Raw genomic sequence first — 17,219 nt, forward strand, 5'->3', positions numbered from 1 at the left:
ATCCTCTCAGATTTATACAGCTCATAGGCTATATGGGGAGATGGGTCAGACAGGGGCTTATGCATTTAGAGGACCCAAATAAGCATCCCAGCATATTTCTCTCGCCTGGATTGGAGTAATTTCAAGCACTCAGATCAACCATTCCAGTTCTTACAAATTGGAGAATGCAAAAGAAGGCACCTCTGGTTTATTAGGGTGCTTATTATACAAAGGAGTTTACCTTCTACGGAGGACACTGTCTGGGTCTGTAGGTCTGGGGAGGCGATTTCAGAGTCTCAGCACCACTTCTTCCCCGAATACGCACCTTTCACATTCCCTTTGCCACCGCTCTCCTTTGTTATACGTGCATTTCTGGGCCTCCGTTTCCGATTCTTTTTTTCCCCTCTTCTATTCATGGCTCACTTTTTCATATTTGGCACCCTCTCCCCCCCCCCCCGCCCCTTGACTAGATGTTTTGATTCAGAGGCCCTTACACAAAAGAAAAGGGAACTTATGAATCATCTGCTTCTTTTTAAAGCTACTTTTATGCGTTGCTGCCAAGATCACCGTATGAGCCAACGTCTTCCTCGGTAATTGGATGGCGGCGTTGCGGAAGTGCATCAGTCACTCGCTGTGATCTTACGTTCGCGGGACAAAAAAGCAGCGGATAATTGAACAATGCAGGTTGTAGCGTGGGTCCCCGTGTCACGGGAGCTTGCAAGGAACCGAAACCTCGCGCAGTAGAAATTAGTTTTAAAGGGGGGGGGGGGGGGGGAATCAGAGCTGATAATTATCAGCCAGCTCAGCTGACGGCGTGTCCACTCTGCTGTAAGCACTCCGCTTGCAGATTTTGGTGCTCGGGCACGAGCTGCACAGTGAGCAGCCCCGTTCCAGCTCTGCCAAGGGAGCCGAGGGGCTTGCTGACATGCCGTCTGCTGTCTCTTGGTGAGGACAGCTCACGGATTTCTCATCGCTAACTTTTTTTTGATTGGCAGGGCTTTGATATAATAAAAGCACTGGTGATGGTCAGCAAACCCGGGTTCAAAAACGGGTGGCAACCTTGGGCAGTGTGGCACTGAAGATGGCTTTCTGAAGGGCTGTAGGAGATCTGGAGCATTGTGAATGTGCTTGTGTCAGTCTCAAGTGTCGAAGGCTTTCTGATACTGTGTCACACAAGGTGGAAATGGAAGCTGTCTACTTTCATTTCTCTAACTGCAAGGTTAGAAATTCTTGAACCATCAGAACACCCCCTTTTTGTTGTGAACACTTCAGCAGGATGGAGAACTCCTGCCTTACAGGACAGAGCTTGCTTTCTGCTTGGTGCAGGTCTCACGCTGAGCCTAAGTCTCTTAGCTTGGGATTTATTTTGTCACCGATGTATTTCTTAAATCCAGATGTGCTGTCTCAGGTATCTCTTCACTGCGCTGCAGAGTGGCAGGTGAATCCTGAGACACGTTGAGGAAGCTTGTGGGGGTTGTTACATGCCTTTTTAGTAAGGGTCACAAACTAGGATTTTTATCTTGGTGCTTGAACTTAAACGTGGGCACTGTAACTGCAAACAGCCCCGCTGTTTAATTATTTACTCGGCGGAGTCACCTGCAGAAATATTTGCCTCTCTATGTGGATAATTTCCTTGGGGATTCTTGCCACCATTTTGTCTCATTATTCTCGGATCTGTTCGTTGCTCTAAAGCATGGGAGCTCTTGAAGTGGTTTTGTTCATTTCCTTCTGTCATTTGCAGCAAGTCACTGTTTGACGGCAGAAATACAGCCTCCAGAATAATTGACAATAATGGCTGAAATCCCAGAGGAACAATATTTCCGCAATAGGGAACTTCCACTAGAAATACAGCGTTCGGGTCTTGAAAGGATCGTACAGTACATTTCAAGTAGTCTGAGTGCAGCTTTTTGTCTGCAGTGTTACAAATCGAGTGAAAGGACAAAAAATGGCACTGAAAGAGGAGAACTTCGGGCCTGCATAATGGTGTTAAACTTGAGCAAATTGACGTGTATTTTTGCAACTCTGTATGAGCCACGTAACACAAAGATAAGTCTTTTCTGGGGGGAAAAAAACGAAGGAAATGGAAATGTTTGGGTGTTTAAGTAGAAAGCTCAAGTTGGAGGCTTATCTTATGCTAAGCCTCAGGTTAGTTATTACCTGGTGGTCTGATCGTGCTGAGCTGCAGCTCCGGGCTGGGACGGGTGCGTGTCTGTGCTCACCCAGTGCCTACAGCCGGAGTTTTACTATTGATAACTTCATGGAGATCTGCTCTGTGGGAGCAGCGAGGTGTTCCCTACAGTGTTCCGAGCTCTGTAAACGTCACGGTAAGAAAAACACTAAGAGGAGAATGAAATTCAGAAGGAAGCTAATACACGGTGTTTTCCTCTGGGCTCGTTTCTGCCTAATAAAGGTGACGAAACGCAACGTCTTCAGCCCCGTGGATGGCGGTGCGCGTTCCGGTGTTGGCATTACTCAAGGAAATATTCACAACTTGAAGAACGTGCTGGCGTTGTGGGTTTTGGTATGGGTGTTTGAGGTGTGGAGAATGGGAGGCAGGGAAGGTTAATATTCTGAACCGATGCATGAGGAAATGTTGTGTAGTAGGGCACTTCATGTTCCACGTAAGGGCGGCTTTTGCATTTTGTTTCATGTTGCACGTGTTGCTTATACGTATTATTTTGTGTATGCTTTTGGATTCTCCACTTCAACTATTTTCATCCTGTTAAAAATAATAATAATTGAACTGTTAATTTTAGATTTAAGTGTTTTTCACCAATTCTGGATGAGCATTAGTCTAAGAAACAAAAAGCAAATAGCTTTTTACTCCTGGAAGTTTGCAATTTAAGAGCTGAATTTCTGCTGCTTACCCATGTTAAAGGGAGATCCTTTCAGATGTCATAAGGGAAAGGAAGTGTGTCCTTGGAAAGAGATATTGTCCAACTTTTTTTTACTTGCTGTTTAGTTTTGATATACCAGAAGGCTTTTTTTGTATGCTAACTTTTTAACAGCAGTTCAAAATAATCAGAAGTGAATCTGTGTATAGAAAAAGATAATCTGAAGTAGAATCAAAAGCTCGATGTTGTCTCTTGGCAGCAGCAAATTGTTTTGTTTTTCTGGGTCACAAATGTGCCAGACCTTTTTTCTCTTTTAACTCTGCAAATGCCTCTAAAAAAAAATCACTTAGGTGAAAACGCACTGAAATCTTTCAGCTTTGTTTGCGGTGGTGAGAAACTGTTGATTGCAGGAGACGACAAAGTTCAGGTGCTGGGAATAGATAGCGAGCTTGGGTGGTTTTGTTTTGTTTTTTTTTTTTTTTAAGCCCACAGAAAGGGCTGGGCTCAGAAGCCTGGTTCATGGACACGTGCAGAGAGAAATAGTTCGGTGGAGATGACGGAGGCTGCGGGAGGTTTTGTGGGTCCCGGAGAGCTGCACAGGTCTGGAGCCGGCGTCGTGCCGGGTAGGTGGGTGTCTGCCGGCAGAAGGCCTGCCACGGGCATTTAAATACAAATGTGGGCAAGCTGGCCTACCCAGTTCCTTGCGGATGGAAATGACTATGTTTAGTAGCATGGGGAAATGCCTGCAGTGTGTGTGTGTACCGTGGGCCTGGGTGCTTGCAGCTGTCGGGTGGCTCAGGCTCGCTGCGCTGGGGAAGCTCTGCCTGCAGCGGGACCCGGTGCTGCCGGGGTTCTGTGGCCTGCCCGGGGTATGGGGGACACCACATCTTGTCCCCTGGCTTTACTGGGGGTGAGCTGTGAAAGGAACAGCCCTCAACTCAGTTCTCGTGTGTGCCTGCAGCTCGCCTTGCTGTCGGACGTGTCGCAGGCACCGCCGTGGCATTACAATGGATCCTAACGCTTGAGATAATCCGGGAATTGCATTGCCAGCGAGGCAAAGCTGTTTATCAAATACCCTTTCTAGAGCTCGGGAAAAGTAAAGTCAGTTTTCTTTTTTTCCTCCTCCTGCTGCTGCTTTAATATCCAGCCCTTTTTTGATCTGTGCACCAGCATCTGATGTGCCACTGCAGGCTGTCCTTAGATCAGGTTTCTTGGCGCGCTGTTGACTTTATCTCGTTTACCGGATCACATTTCTGTTGCCATACGCCGTGTGATTGCAGCCTCCCCGCAGCTCTTCAACAATTAGCGACCGAGCAGGAAGCGTGTGTTCATTACAATAGCCTTTTGATTCTGGTTTTGCGATCCTGTGGCGGGGCGGCGGCACCGCTCGGCTCTGACAACCAACTTCCCCCGGCTCGGGCTGCAGCGATCCCGGTCGGATCTGGCCACGTTCTGGCACGGGGAGGGGTGTTGGTAGGGCCATGAGCTTCCAGCATCATGGGAGCGTCGTCTGGGGACGTGTGGTGAAACGCCCAGACCTGATAAACAAGGAGGCCGCGCTCAGAGCAAAACTGAATGCTCCTCATTTAGGGGTAATTGATTTTTATTTTCTGTCTGTTTTCTTTCCTCTTGTCTAGGCTCTTGCCCAGAAACAGGTACAACATTCACCAGCAAATAAAAGCCTTGCGAACTGCTTTGGGTGAATCTGAAATCTGTCTCTCTACAAAAATAGCTCTGTTGCAATACAGATGGTGAAAGAAAGCAGGGGTTAGAGCGTGAGGTTAGCAGCATCCTGACAGCTCGGAGCCCGGGGTGAAGGAATGGTTGATTTCTGCCCTGGCTCTGGAAACGCCTGGGAGCTGTTGTGTCACCTTCGATAGCGCGCTGCCTTTGATGCAGGTTTCTGCATTGATCCTTGGCATGAAGCTGAGAAAGGAAAGAAGAGATGGAGAAACTGACAATTGGGCTGTAGTTCGCACTGTGCTGCGATTTAGAACTCTTCCCCCCTTAAAGCATCATCCCCGATAAAAATAAATAGAAATGAATTTGGGAAACCTTGAGGTGAGCACCCGGGCTGTTCCTGCAGCTAGCAGGAGCTAAGGGAGCCCTTTTCCCAGACCAGGTGTGGTTCGGGGTCAGAGGCACGCGGCTGGTACCACGGCGAGAGCGTTTCTGCATTCTCGTAGGAAGGGAGAGAGGAGAGAAGGGATGATGAATCCACTCTGACCTCTGGAATGGCAGTATAAATACGTTATTGAAAATTCTAAATAAATGTGTTTGTAACCAGTAATCCTGCTCTGCATGCAGTCTCATTTAGCCAACTGTGTATGCAAATGTGCTATTAATGTGTTTGCATCCAGTATAAATATACAAATCTAATCTGTTTATATATGTAATTTACACACAGCTGTGCTCATGCTCACTTAACACCAGTATTTTCAGCGAGCGAGAGGTATCATGGGAGATCTATTGTTCAAAACAAAAGCTACCAGTGCAGCACCATGGCAGGGGGATCATTATCATTTCAGGATCTTTTGGCATTCCCTTGAGGGAGGCTGCTTAATGACTCTCCGTCTGTGTGCGCGGCTCTGGGTATCCGGAACGGGCTCCGGTGGTGCTGCGCGCCTCCGCATCGCTGCTAGGCTTCGGGGCTGAGCCCCTGGTGCTCAGGTTGAGATGTAGGGTGTAATTTTGCAGGAATACAAAGTGACCCCAAGGGGAGGGAGAGCTAATTGCTCAGCACCTTTTAGGCCTTGCCGCTGATACATTTCTTGTCTTTTTCAGTTTGTAAAGGACAGGTGATCTTACAGGCATATGGCCTGGGGGTGTATGGATTTATGGCATGTAGATGACCAGCAATGCACTCTGAAGAGCTGCATTGAAAATCCGATGAGAATGTTGGTTCCCTTAAATATAGATGGGTATTTAATGAACACCATTAAAATGTTGTTTGTGGTTTTTTTTTTCCATATTATCTTTGAGTTAAAGGCCTTGGTGAAAAAAGAACTTGATTTTCAGAATATGAAACTCAAAGGAGAATTTTGCCTGGAGAAAAAAGAAAAAGATTAATTGTAACAAATGCACAAGAAAAATAAGCAGGCTGCTATCTATTAAGGGTGAATTTGGTTTTAGTATGTGTTGTGAACTAAGGTCGCAATCTGCATAATGAAGAAAATAATCACGTATATTTTGGAGGTAAAGGATGCTTTTAACAACAACAAAAAGTACCCAAAGACATAGAAGATTCTCCTCTTCCAGCACTTCTGTGCAGAGCAATCACCTGCACGTGCCTTTCCTCTTGGCCTGGCAGTCTGGAAGCACATTTGTGTCCCAATTTACGAAGCATTTACCTGTTCAGAGTCACGGAAGGGGCACATGAAAAAAAAGCAAACAACACAACCCCCCAACAACAACTGCCACTTCTCCCAAAACGTGTCATTTCAAGGCATGTAGCTGGTGATCGAGCAACAGCAGCTGGCGTTGAGGGGGTGGCTGGCAGGTATGAGGGCTAGTGCTTCGCTGCTGCTGTGCGCTGCTGCTCAGAAGTAGGGTGAAGCATCGCTGCACCGCTGCTCCACGACCTTCTGCAGGCCAGATGGATCCGGGAAGCACTTGTGTGTACAGCAGTCATGGAGCACAGGCCATCTCACTACAGCACAGGGTTGCAGACCTCTTCAAGCAGTTGCTGGAACCACCCTGTGAGCAATTTCTCCTACCTTCGATTGTGTTAGGGAAGAGCAATGAGGCCCTGTAATCACGACCTCTGCCTTGGTGCAGTCTCCTCGGGAGAAGACTCAAACGTGTGGGTCAGTGACGGCCCTGCATGCTGCAGGGGACAGAGAAGTGCTGTGGTGGAGGTGGGACAGAGCAGTCCCATCCCCAACCTGAGACATGCTGTAGGCTAAAGGCAGATGGCCCTAAGCAAGCAGCAGAGGCACAGATATTTCTCCAAAGATTTACTACAGCTTCCACTTACGTGCATGAGATGTGCTCGCACCTCTCCGATGCGGTGTCTCCAATGCTGAGGCCAGGGCAGCGGCATGCAGAGATGCTTAGGGAAGTATTACGGGGCCTCCGCATTAAACAAGTTTGCCAGCTGGGTGATTTTTGCAAGCTTGCTGTTAACTGATGTAACGAGCGCTGGATACTCGTGCTGCTGCGAAGGGTAAAATTGCTGGCTACTTCAAAATTAAATTTAAAAAACATAAAGCAGAGTTACGGTAGTGACAGGAAACAATAAAACAAAGGAAGTTCAGATGAGGTTGAAGCATATCCTGTTCTCCCAGCAGCAGGCCATATTAAAGGAACATAGTAGAGGCCTGAATATAGATTTTTCTTGACAGTTCCTTTCCCAGCAGACTGATTTTAGAGGTTTCGGGTGAGCTTTGCTGGGTCACGATGCTCGTTCCGTACTCTACTGTTGTAACCTAGAATATCCTCTTACCTCGGGACCAGTCCCCTTCGTGGCCCAAGGATGGGCGTCCTGAGGCTGAGAAATTCCTCTGGAGTCTCCCTCCAGCCCTCTCCCGTGATGCTAGAAATTTTTTTTTCTCCCTCTTTTCTTCTGTAGCTTTCTGTCCTCTTCGTGTGGTGGGATTTGAGTCTCTTAGTGTTGTGCTCTGGAAGCGTTTGACTCAGTGACCAGACAATGTCTGTCCATCTCTCCGTCTGCATCACCATTGTGCAGCTGCCAGGTGCCAGGCTGCGTTCCCTGTAACATAAAACACCTTTTTTGGTTCTTGCTGGAATCATTTGCTGAGCAGTACTTGGTCCTATCTGCTACTGGGCATACACAACTCCTCTGAGGTAATGATACAGTAAATATTAGCATCATTTTCTGCTATAGCCAGGTGTAATTTGGTGGGACAATAACTGTGAATAAGGGAAGTTACGTTCTGTAGGAGATACCTGGCGTCTTCAGGTTAACCTGTCTCCTTGTCTTAAGGCAACTGTCAGGATACTTCTGTTCCTGGAGGACAGTATGTATCATTTAACCTTATCAGCAAATGCCTTTATTTGCACTGTACACACATAAGCGAAATATAATGTTAAAAACCAGCCAAGCTTTTAATAAAATGTACTCTGCGTGCTGAAATCCAGCCAATGTGCGTATACTATGTCTGCATGCTAAAAATTGTTTGGGGCGATCTATAAATGTGCTGAACATTTAAGAGTTTTGCAGATACAACCAAATCTCATTTTCTTTCCAGAATAACTGCCATAATTTTTCATCCTGTGAAATTTAAGAAATAAAGATGCTTTTACGCATTTAGTGTTTATTTGCTGTTAACTATTAAAGCCCTGTAAATCTTCTTAGCACATTTACTATAAAACTTAATAAGGTGCATTAAACTTGGAAGATGGTGACAACTTCAGCTGGCATCTGCCTAGCAAATCTCAGGCCTTTCAAAACGTGCACTGTACCTATTGCTTTCATGATCATAAAATCTGTATTGGAAAAAAAATCATACGGTGTTTCCCACTCTAACTTCCCTTTTTTATACACTCATAATTTAAGGAAATGTTTGAGAGAAGAACTTGTTGTTCTTGGACATGGTCTAAAGAGGGGATTTTTTTTCTTTTAGAAAAATTGAGGAAAAATCCTTATTCGTTGGATTAAGAAGGAACAGAAAAGCCTCTGTATTTGTGTGTTTGCAAATGTATTGCATTACAACATGTTTTTCATTAATTAACCAGGTGGGAGTCGTGGGAAGGGAAAGAAATAACACATGGCTTCTCTTAAAGAAAATACATTTGATCTAAACCCGATTGAAGCATCACCTCAGAAGAGACATATTAGTAGGAGTTACAAATTTGCAGTTTTATCACTCGTCCTGCCTTTCTGAAGCCCATGAGGTTTCCGTTTGAAATTCTTAAATTGATTAAACAGGTTATTTTTTACTAGATGTTATTCTTGTGTGCTTTTAGAGCCAGCCGTATCTTCGATTTGTGCAGTAAACAAGATGAAAAGTGAACTGGGAGCCTCAGTTCCCAGTTAAAACCTGGGGTGCTGAATTTCAGCATGCAGCAGCAAATTTTTCCTGCCAAGCTGTAGTCTCTTGATAATAGAAACCCTGACGCATAACCTTAACTACAGCTTTGCAATGGCATTATCATCACATTGATAAACATGCCATCTGAGCTCTGTTAGTCAGAACATAATGGCTTTGTGTATCTTGTCATGATATTTGTTTCTCGGGATAAAATATGGGACCTGCAAGGAACACATATGCAAACATTAACATGCTTGTTCCTTGTTCTTCCTTGGTTATTTATAGCTCCCTGTTTACACATTGGAGCAGGATACTGTAGAACCTAATAAATTTTACTGGGGAAGCTCAAATTATAAAATGGCATTAGGAGATCTTGTGTTCTGGCTGGTCAATAGCCATGGTAACCACTTCATAAAATATCTCTGACTGTCAATATTGACTGACCTAGCAAGCCATGGGATTTCCTAATGCTGCTTCACAACAATAATTACCCGTAGTATTTTTGTCAGCTGTGTTACAGTTTGTCTTCGGTGACAGTACAAACAATAATGCTGACAGTCCTGTCATATGTCTAACTTTAAAACATTACTTAAGTGGTAAAATTGGAATGTTTATCTTAATTTTTCAAAATACAGAATTTGGATTTTCAAACCATTGTGCTCTAGAGCCACTTGTTTTTTTTTGCCAGAGCTCCGTTCTCATGCATCCATGGGTTTAAGGCTCGTTGTACTGCAAGGCTACTTTAATTCGTCGGCTGTCGTTTGCTGATACCTTCTGCGAGTGCCACGTCTCCTGCACTGTTAAAATGCAGCCTTAAAATTTGTTGCATGTCATTTGTGAGGAGAGAGAATTCAAACTGTGTTAGGCAGCCTGTTTTATGACAGACAGAAGAACAACAGGTCGCTTCTGATTTGGTGTGTGACTATTTGGTTCTCAATATTTAAATGCGTTTAGGAGAGGTCTCTTGTGCTGGACTTGGAGAAAAGCGGTAGCTGGTTTTGTTGTGGGCTGAGCGAGAGCTGAACATAATGCCTGAATTAATGGAAGAACGGGAAGGAAAATGTGGAAGAGAAAACGTTTAAAAAAAAAAACAAAACCACAAAAACCCAAGCCTTAAGTTTCAGATTTTCTATCTAAGTTTATTGAACTGCTTTTTATGTGTGGTTGTTGAGAAGAGTGGCTGTCTCGTGCCTTTGAGTAGACACAACTATTTTATAGCTTCTTGCACTGCCTCAGTGGCCTGGTGCTCATTTTATACGACACTGATAAAGGTGGCAGTATAATTGCCCGGGGTTTCGGAGCGCCAGAAGGACGGCCTTCAGTCACGTTTGGAAACCTGGGGCGGCGTTTCAGGCTCCCTCAGACAGGCTCTGCTAGGCTGATGTTCCCGGTAGGGATTTTTGACGTCTCCTGAGTCAAATGGAAAACAGTTTGTCATAGCTGGTTGGTTGGTTTGGTTGGTTTTGTTTGCTTTAGTTTTTGATAGTTGAATAAGAATACGAAGCAAATGTAAAAGAGTTTGGTTAGAAACCTTCTGAAGAAGATGAATAGACTTCTCCCCTGAGAATTCAGGTACATCGTAGTAAGTGTTAGGTAAAATGAGGAATAGGAAACCAGGCCTTTCCTCTTTATGGGGACCACGTTGTGCTCTCCTGTTCCCCGTGCCTTTCACCCATGGCTGGAGTGTCACAGCTCTGATTTCTCCTCCTTCCCCCCAGCTTTTCATGTCAAGTTCTCCCATATGCTGTTAGCTGATGCCGCAGAAGTGCCGTACTGCTGATAGCGCCCAGGAGGCAGTGGTGTGAACAGTCCGAGCTCCCTTTGGATTGCCTGCTCTTAAATCCTCCTGCATGTAGTTGGTTTTCATTCTTTGCCATAAGCTGTAGACAGGACTGGCGCTGCTCTTTCGGGATGCCGGGCCTGGCTGGAGGAGGATGGTGCCACTGCCATCTTTTCTAGCCCAGAAACACAAGGTGGCAGAGGTGTGTACATGGTGCCCCCCCCCTCGGTGTAATTAAAATTCCTCGCCATTCACATGGTAAACAGCCAGAGGTATGCATGCGGATCAGCGCACAGGCTGTGGGCAGCTTGGTATCTGGTGATCTTTGGGTGTGCAGGGCTGGGACCGTGCCATTAATCCAAGGGGCCCGGTGTGGGATCACGAGCGCCCCAGGTGCTGAACTCAACTCCTGTCGACTCCTGCGTGCTGGGTACCCTGATTTAGGGGGAGTGGGTGTAGGTTTGAACCCCACAGGGTTGAGATCTCAGAGCATGGACCAGGGGGTGTTTGGTCATGTCCCTGTGCCCCCGGCTGTCTCCATGGGAACCCTGGTGGTCTTATGGTTTGGAGGGTCGCGGTGAGGTGAGGAAATAGTTCTGTGATTCTATGAAAGATCTCCTCGGGTGGGAGCAGGTGTGCCCAGTGATCTGCCGGAGGCTCGGTGTTGTGGTGGGCACTTGTGGGGCGTGCAGAGTGCTGGTGTGGCAGAAAATTGATTGCCCTTCCTCAAATTCCCTGGCCACCACAGTGTGGAAGCCCCACGTCGGTGTCTGCAAGAAGACTTAGCCCAGAAGGCATTAAGCCAGCCTGCTGGGTGCGTTTGTACTGGGGGAGCTGCTGCTGCTCCTCTCCTCTGTGCCCTGCTCCCCTTCCCTCACAGGCAGCGCTCGGTTCGTGCCCTGGGGGCTCGGGCCTTCGTCTCCCCGCCGCCGTACCGGGAAGGGGGGGGACAGCCGCGGGGGGCAGCCGGGGGCTCCGGGGGGGTTTTGTGGGGTTGTGTTTTGTGGGGTTGTGTGCGTGTGGGGCGATCCAGGCCGCCTTTTGCGGCGCGCCCGCGGCGCCCAGCCCCGCCGCCATCACACGCTGGGCGGCCGCCGCCTCCCGCCCGGCCCCCGGCTCGCCTCAGCTCCCGGCGGCTGCTCCGCGCCGCTCCGCCCGGCCCCCGCCGCCCTTCTCCCCGCTGCCAGCGGCCCCCGGAGCCGGGGTCGAGTCCCGGGGGGACCCCGGAGCTTCCCCGCAGAGCCCCCCGGCCCCCCTCAGCGGCTGCGGAGCCGGCGGAGGGAAGCGGCCGAGCCGCCGGGGGGAGCTTCCCCGGGAGCGGGCGTCAGGAAGGGCGAAGCCGGGGGGAACGCGTTGAGCCCCCCGGCACCTCCTGCGGAGCCTCCTCCTCCTCTTCCTCCTCCTCCTCTCCGCCGCCTTCCTCCCGGTCGGGCAGCAGCGCTGAGGGACGCGCGGCGAAGATTGCGGCCGTGGCGGAGAAGGAGCGGCTGCGGTACTGACTTTCTTCTTCTAAAGCTTCAAACGCTGGAAGTTTGACATAGGAAGGGATCTGGCTTGATTTTTTTCTCTCTTTTTCGGGGGCTTTTCGAAGCCTTTTCTGCCTGCTCCGTCGCTGCGTACGTGTGCGTTTCCTTCCATCGGCAGTCCTTGCGCTCTGAACAGTTTGGCAGTTGTGCTGATTACCGAGATCTTTTTGTTTTCCCCTCTGCTGACATGCTATTTTTGTTATCTTTTATCGCAGAAACGTTTTATTAAGGGGTTGAGGCAGTACGGCAAGAACTTCTTCAGGATCCGAAAGGAGTTGCTTCCGAATAAGGAGACTGTGAGTACATTCGGACTTTATGTAATTTGCTTTTTCTCCTGCTGCTTCAGTGTTTGATCTCGCAGAACTGTTTCCTTTTCACCCCGAATTTGATCCCTTTCGGATTAATGCAAGAGAAAACGTACAGCCGGAAAAGGTGGCTGTAATTTTTAGTGCAGTTTTTAGGTCTTAGCGTGAAAGCTGTTACATAAAATCGGCGTCGTTGCTGGACCGAGTCATTAAGGTTGGATGAAGTGTATTTCTGGGGGGCTAAATCTAATTTTAAATTCTGACATTGCGATGGGATAATACATTTATGTCACCAAGTTGGGCTCGAATGGCAGCGGGTAATTAAAGAAAGCCGAAAACAAAACAGAATCTAATTGAACGTGGAAGGAGGAGGAGGTATGTGCCGCTGCTCTCCGACCTGCACCATCCGTGGTGGCGTTTTTAACTCCTCGCTTCCTGAAGCGTGCGGACAGCAGAGGTGGAACTTGAGTTTCTGAATCGATCTGAACTTCATCAGGCTGCCTAACTGTCAAATTCTATTAAAAACCCTGGCAAGTGCTTAGGAGGAGGGCGGGCAGGGAGGAGTGGTTGACTTCTTCAAAGGAAAGAAGGGTTGGGAAGCCTTGGGAATCTAGTTAGTTTTCCATTAGTCCTAATTGCCGAGCCTCTCTAGAAGCTTCGGTTTCCATTCTGCAGGTGTCATTTAACTGCTGGGAGGGCGGTTTTAGAAAGCAGCGTTCGTGTTTGTTCTGAATTTAGAAGGGGGGATAACTCCATGAAAAGTGAGGCAGAGTAACTGGTTTTTAGCATTTTCAGTGTGCTTGCATTAATGGTTCTGAAAATATTTATTTAAAGCATAACCAAGAAGAGGTCGTTTAGACTTTTTGTTTGTTTGTGTGGAACTTGGATGAAAGGAGGAGCACTGCTGTGAAAATATTTTACAACCTGTAAAACCTGCGTACTGTAAGATGCTTCCTTTCTCCCCTTCTGAGATGTTCTTGTGACGTGACCCTGTGATATCAGTCTTTCATCAGTAAATAGCTAATAAGTGTGTGAGTCAAATAGGAAGGGGAGGGTGAAGCGATTCCTGGGGTGCCTCAGCCAGCGTCTCTGTTCACCGATTGCCTTGAGAACGACAGGAAAACTTAGTTACCGAGCAAGTGTAGGTAGACCTTGCTTTGGTATTTAGTTGGATTTTGAGGCACAATTTTGAGGCCCAATGTTGGAAAGATGGCAGCTTAGAAGGAATGCTGAAAGAGTGTGCTCCTAGCAGCACATAGTCAGCTTCAGCAGCCCTTTCGTCTCCGCTTTAGAGCAACTCCTAGCAATGCATTTAGGACAGATTTGGGTTTACTTTAGAATGCATTCTGGTGATAGTGAAGTTACCAAGAGGCAAAAGTACTCTTTTAAAGTTTGAATTACAGTGAGTATGAAATACAGCTTTAAATAAAACATGTCTCTTTGTGCTAGAGAAAAAGAGTTTGCAGGAGAAAAGAAAAACTAAAGACCTGAGAGCTGGGGGCATGTGCCTGACCCTGTTTCTGCTACTTGACTTCTGCTGTTTGCGTTTGGATATCAGGCCGAAGGCTCTGTAAAAGGTTTGCAAGTGGTGTGAAATTCGATACAGGCTATTATTGTGCAAGTGGTAGATTTTTGTTTCATTAGGTCTGAATTTTTACTGTCGGGAAGACTAACTACTAAGTTTGAGCAACTGGAAGCCGTGTGTTCGTGGTTTTGAGCAGGCTGTTTTAGCCTCTAGTGGTAACTGATCTACAAGTAACCTTTGACCGACAACAGATTGTTTAATCTCTGTTTCCTATTTTTGCCCACAGGTCTCCCTTCTGCTCTCTTTTAATTCCCACTCTGTTTTCAGACAAAATTTGCAGCAGTTTTGCTGTAGTAAGACCCACAGGATAAAGGCTGTAGTAAATAGTATCTGCCTATCCAGTTTTGCTTTTCCTCCTTAGAGTGGTATGAGGAATATTGCAAATTACAAGGTTCTGGAATTAATTTGTGTATTTTTAGGTCATCAGAATAACTTCAGAGACTTTGCTTGTCATTCTTCTATTGCGATGTGAAGTAACCCCCTAGCAATTCCAGAAATGCTAGAAAACAGGCCTTATTTTCCTGTTTAGCCACCATATTAACATGAGGTAGAACTCTAAAAGCCTTTATAGGCACACAAGGGAACTACAGCAACTCCCAAGTCCTGCAAAAGCTGCTTGAAAATGAGACAGGGACATTCTTGAAGTGACTTGCCCTAAATGGAAACCAGGTTATAGGTCAGTACAGCCTACACACTTCTTATTTATTAGGAGTTTACCTAACCAGTCGCTGAAGTCTGTGGCGAGGGGAGGCAGGCTTTTTTCTTCTCTGGAAAACCCACTTAAAGTTAAATCTCCTTATTTTCCTTGCTTTTTGTATAATGCATGCCTTTTCTAGATACTTAGGCTGCTTTCTCTGGGAAAGAACTCCTAATGCCTCCTTAAGCCCTGCAGTTGGAACATTGCAGCGGTGGAAGATAAGTAATACAATAGAAATACCAAATTACTGTGAAGACTAGGCCTATTTTATATTAAATCGAGCTGATGCTACTGTAAAGGAAGTCAGAAGTTAGAGGTTCATGTGACACTTTCTTTTATAATATTGGAAGGTGTACAGTGGCCATGGAGAGGTGAGAATTGAGCCATACTGTAGGAAGTTTTCACAAGCATGTTAAGAAATGCCCTATCTGAGTTGTGCCTTTGCTTTTTTTTCTCTCTCTGCAGTTCATGTGAGCTGTTAAGAAACCCCTGTGCTCCTCAGTGAATGTTTTAACTAATGTAACACGTTTTTTTCAACGTTTTTAACGTAGTTACTTCTGAATGAATAACCAGCCAGAAAAGATCTTTATGAAAGAAAATATTGACTTCATATCAAAGCAGTGTTTTTGTTTAGGTCTTCCCTCATCCAGTTTATTTCAAAGCAATTATGTCTAAGAGAGGTTCCCAGTGGGCACGAGCGTAAATAGCTGTAGCATTCTTTCTCTTCAGGCTTTTATGAGCAAGAGACACGGGAACTAAACCAGCTCTTATCTGAGCATGCCCCCTGCCGAAACGGGAGTGCTGAGGTTGATTAAGGAAAGCCAGTGGCTTTAAGGCTGGATCAGCGTTAACCGTGTGATGCTCTGGAGAAAAATTGCCTCCATGTAGATGGGCTTAAATAGAGCTTCTGAAACTTCCTTGGGTTTCTGCTCAACTGTATGTATCTGTCCCTCCATTCTCTTGTGTCCTTCCTTTCCCCTTCCTCTTGAGTAGCTCTCTCTTGTCGCCCAGTTTGGGAAGTACTCTTGTGTCCTTTGGGTCATGCTTACATTTTGGATTCTTCCCCATGGTAAGCCACGAACTTTTAGAGACATCTTTGTGACACGACCAGTTTTCGTGAATAACTTCCATTTAAATTCCTGTGTTGTGAGATGCAAGATAAACAGCTAGCAGCAAGGTTTCGTAATTATCTGATTTGGCTTTGTCAGTGCTTTTTTCTTCCTGTTTTGGGTTAATTCGCTAAAACTTGGTGATATACAGGATTCTCAAAGCGTTAATGATTCCCACTCCGAATTCTTCAGGTGATTACACTGAGCTACTTGAATTGGAGAGTTTCAGAAGTACCAGCATCGATGGGCACATGATAAATGGACTTAAATGCCTGCAAGATCAGGGCATGATTTTCTGTGTTCTCGTAAATAGCTTAGCTCTGTGTCAGTGATGTGCAAAAGGTAAATAGAGACACAAGTCCAGGAGGAGGACATCACGTCACGGTGTCAGCTTGCTCGCATTCAGAGCTGGGTCTTCTTCCACTGGAGCTCCCGCAGCCCTCTTTGTATTAAATGTGTTGTCTGACCAGCGGAACTCCAACGTGTTGGCCACTAGAAGTGGAGGGGACGTTTGTGATTTTCCTGCTGGTAGGTCTGCTTAGGCTTAAGCCTAATAACACGTGTTAGTCACTGGCCACCACATTTGCTGCAGTTGAATTCAGGCTTTGGAAATACCTTCCATGGGAATAGGCCCAAGTACTTATTACTTCTTCTGCCTCTTTTTAAAAGTGGGGCTGACACCTCCCTGAATGCTTTGAGGTTCTCAAATGACTCCTCGTGCATTCATCAGAGGAGTTTATGGTGCACGGATTGTGGCCGTGGTCTAATTGTCTGCTCGTCTCTTCCCCTGGTGAGCCTTGTGGAGCTGCTTGCTGAGGGAGAAGTCTAAAAACAGAACAGTGAACCTTTGTGGAGACTTGCAGGCTTTGGTCTAATTTTGTTTTGAATTTCTCCGTTAAGCACATAGGCATCTCTGCTGTGTATGATTTTTGGTTTGGCTGCTTGGCAAGAGACAGCAGAGTGTGATCTGAAGGTCTTACCTCTGGGTGGATGCTTCTGTATTTAGCTTTAAAACACAGTGTAAATAAAAGTAATGAATATCAACTGCCTCCCTTAGATCAAAATACCTGCAGGGTGCTTTCTCATGTGCCTGCAGACTAAACGTGCACCGATTTCTTCTTTAGGAAAAATATTCTCTGTTATGGTAGTAAAAATCCTGCCCAACTGAACGCTGTTTGGGATTTATCCCTGAGACTAAATAAGCTGTCCTCTGTTAATGTTAGGAGACAACACGAGCGCAATGTGAGCTTTCAGCATAAACTTCTGTTTAATTTTAGATTGGAGTTTAGATAAACAATTTTATTCTTGCCTCATTAATGCTTAATCTTGTGTTACATAATACACAATATTGGCTTCCTGAGTAGCTCTTAAATATAGCACAAATGTGCGGCGGCTGAAAGGTCACGGCGGT

The 17,219-nt window shown here is 46.2% G+C and overlaps 1 protein-coding gene across 11 annotated transcripts in view; it reads left to right on the forward strand.

The window, feature by feature from the left end:
* The window catches only part of RERE (arginine-glutamic acid dipeptide repeats), a 232,582-nt gene that overhangs the window by 169,943 nt on the left and 45,420 nt on the right, over nt 1–17,219 (forward strand). For 10 of the 11 annotated variants that reach the window (XM_048067313.2, XM_048067317.2, XM_066982188.1 and 7 more), the window contains one exon: nt 12,328–12,408. The exons of the other annotated variant lie outside the window; for it this stretch is intronic. In XM_048067313.2, the coding sequence (XP_047923270.1) occupies nt 12,328–12,408 (81 nt within the window). The remainder of the gene's footprint in view (nt 1–12,327; nt 12,409–17,219) is intronic. 11 annotated transcript variants of the gene reach the window in all.

This window comes from Anser cygnoides, chromosome 23 (genome assembly GCF_040182565.1).
Source record: "Anser cygnoides isolate HZ-2024a breed goose chromosome 23, Taihu_goose_T2T_genome, whole genome shotgun sequence".
Classification (NCBI taxonomy): Eukaryota; Metazoa; Chordata; class Aves; order Anseriformes; family Anatidae; genus Anser; species Anser cygnoides.